The following is a 3,007-nucleotide window of genomic DNA, read 5'->3' on the forward strand; positions in this document are numbered from 1 at the left end:
AGGGGAGGGAGAGGGGCCATCAGGAGACAGCAGCAGAGGCTGGGGAGAGGGCCCCTGGGGCTAACTCCACAGAATCAGATTTACTGTCATGCTTCCTCTGCATTAAGCACCTACTGTATGCTCTGCTGGGCTAATAAACAGTGATGGGGACAGATGAACAAGATACTGTCCCCATACTTGGGCACTTGGAGTTGGTGGAGGAGACACTAAAAACCATGTCATATGAAACAGTGACAGGTGATGTGATGGGGAAGGACAGTGCTTCATTTAAACTTCACAGGAACCTTGGGAGTGGCATCAAGAAGGCAGATGGTGCCATGGTTAAGTGCATGATCTTTGCCGTGACACAGAGAAGGGTTCGAATCCTAGCTCTGTTACTCGTGTGTGACAGAGGATGACCACAGCAGGTACCTGGTGCAGATGAGAGCCAGAACGATGCTTTCTGAGTGGCTGTGTGGGTAGAGTGTTGTGGGGGCCCTGCCTGTGCCATCCCTACCCTGGTGGTGATGGGGGATGGTGTCACACTACCTTCCTGCCGGCCTCATTGTTGTGGAGGTTCATGAGGGCCCGGCTGGACGAGGCCCCTTTGCTTCTCTCCCGCACGTCCACAAACGACTGTGAGAAGGCCACGCCGTAGGCGATGTTGTCCGAGCATCCAGACCACTGGAAGCCTGGGGTGCAGTGGGCATAGAGAGGGCAGCGGTGAGTGGGGGCCAGGGCCCCAGGCACCTGCACTCCCACTCTGACCACCTCCTGCACTTACCCTGAGGGCTGACCCCATGCACCGTCCGGTCACAGCCACACTTCTCCAGCTCCCCACTGCTGCATGCCCGTGTCACCGCAAAGGCCACACCTGCTGAAGAGATGGCGTACACAAAGGCCGCCTCCCGAGTCCCTGTGGGAGGCAGAGGGAGAGCAGGGATGGGTCCCAGGGCTCCTCCCCTTTGTCCAGGGCAAGGGGTGGAGAAGGCCTTTTGAATGCTGGAGGCCATGGAGGGAGCAAGGCAGGTGGAAATGCCGAGGGCCAGGCCGTGCGGGGCGCTTCCTCTTATCACACCAGTGGCTGAACCCACTTACTCCACCCCAAGCACTGCCTGCGCTCTTCACAGATGTTGATCATTTCATCCTGAGAACAACCGTGTGAGGCAGGTACTAGTGCCATTCTTGTTTTACAGAGATGTTAGGTGGCTTGTCCGAGGTCACACAGCACCTGGCAGAGTCAGCAGATTGTCTGTCTTCAGAGCCTATGCTTTCAGTTCCTGTGGGAGACTGTTCTTACAACCTCTCTGGAAGATTAGTGGTATTCACATCATTTTATGGAAGACCAAACAGGCTCAGAGAGGTGAACTGACTTACCCAGACTACAGAGCCAGGGAGTAGCAGGCTGGACTATAAACCGAGGTCTGGCTTCCTTTTTTGGCCTTCTCCCCAGCTGGCCTCACTGGGCTCCGAAGGGGTCCCCACACCTTACGATCCTGCCCTAGCACTTCCTTTTTAGGCTGGATCAATTTCTGAAAATGTCTTGCTTCCTTATAACTTTAAGAGTAAATCATAACAACAACAGCTCCTAGGACTTAACTGCTACTACTGCCGACTAGGGGCTGCCTATTACGCACAGGCTCTCTACCACCTGAGCTTTATCTACACCCATTTTACAGAGGGTGAAACGCAGGTTCAGAGAGGGGAAGGGAACTAGTTTCAGCCACCCAGCAGGAAGCGATAGAGCCAGGACTCAAGCACAGGTCTGTCTGCCTCTGCCCCAGGACTTCTTAGTGATTCTATTTTGGTGCCGGCCCTGGTGTCCTGCCTGAATGGATGTTTTTATCCTCCTAGGAACTGTGTCTCAGGGGGCATAGCTGTTGAGGAGTCTCTTTCTGGGGATGGGGTGGGGAGGGGAGTGTGTGTGAGTGGGAGTTGCATGGCTGGTTGGGTGTGTGACCAGACAGCAGGCCCTGCTCCTCTCTGGGGCCCTGTGAGGGCCTCTGTGTGCTGTGACTGTACTTCTGTCTCTCACCGGAGTGTCTCTGTCCGCAGAAGTGGAGGGGGCAGGCCTTGGCCCCCTGGTTGGCAATTACCTCTATGACACCCAGGCCTGTGCTCTCGGCTGCCCTGGGGAGCAGTCACCGTGGTCAGATGGAAACAATCACCTCCTCTATGCCCATGTCTGTGGACAGAGGCAGCAGAATCCAGCACTGGAGTAGGACGCCGCTTGGTCCCTGACCACTCAGGACGCCCTGTTCTTGGTCTGGCCCTTGAGCTGGGGATACTGCCCACCGCCCACCACCCACTCTCCACTGCGCACTCTCCTGCTCTCTGGCTTGGCCATTTTGGGCCGGCATTGGGGGGCTTGGCTGCAGCATGGAGCCTCGACAGCCTGAGATGGAATCTTCTCCAAGTTAATCGAGGTTAATAGCAGGATCATGTTGGTTGGTTTTATGCTGTGGCTGCCCAAAGAGAGACAACTTCAGTTTCTGGTATTTCTGGTATTTCCAGGCCTGAACCAGCGCAAATCTTTGCCCCAAAGACCAGGGGGGAAGGGAAGTCAAAGCAGGAGATAGGGCTGAGGGGACTTGTGGGGTGGCCTTGGCTCTTGGCCTTGTGCGGCCCTTTCTCCTCTGCTTCTCTTGGCTCTCAGGCAGCCCCCAGCCCAACCCCAGCTCAAGGCTGACCTCTGCCCCTGAGTACTTGCAGTCCCTGGGGGGCAGGGCTCCCCGTGAAGTTGCACAGGGAGACCTCTGCCTCATTCTCCAAACCGATCCATCCACCAAACTCCAGGTCCCCTTTGAGCTGGCCATAGGGGCATAAGGACACAAACAGTTTTCCCAGCTCTAGTGTGAGCCTGAGGAAGAGATTCTGAAAGGAAGGTAATAATCACAAGAGCTAAAGCTTATGGAGAGCTTATTATGTGCTGGGAGCTGTCTAAGCACTTTACATATATTCATTTATATATTCTTTTTTTTTTTTTTGTCTTTTTGTCTTTTTTCCGTGTCCGGCAACGGATCGCAAC

The 3,007-nt window shown here is 54.9% G+C and overlaps 1 protein-coding gene across 1 annotated transcript; it reads right to left on the bottom strand.

The window, feature by feature from the left end:
* Positions 1 to 528: 528 nt before the first annotated feature.
* On the bottom strand, positions 529 to 2,853 carry LOC103584427 (protein Wnt-4-like; the record flags this gene model as incomplete). The annotated part of the gene is made up of 4 exons (XM_008565440.1): positions 529 to 671; positions 764 to 895; positions 2,015 to 2,109; positions 2,690 to 2,853. Coding segments are annotated over 4 exons (534 nt in total), but the record flags the coding sequence as incomplete, so codon positions are not given.
* Positions 2,854 to 3,007: the final 154 nt, after the last annotated feature.

The sequence above is a fragment of the Galeopterus variegatus genome, unplaced genomic scaffold (assembly GCF_000696425.1).
Source record: "Galeopterus variegatus unplaced genomic scaffold, G_variegatus-3.0.2 Scaffold55386, whole genome shotgun sequence".
NCBI classification, from domain to species: Eukaryota; Metazoa; Chordata; class Mammalia; order Dermoptera; family Cynocephalidae; genus Galeopterus; species Galeopterus variegatus.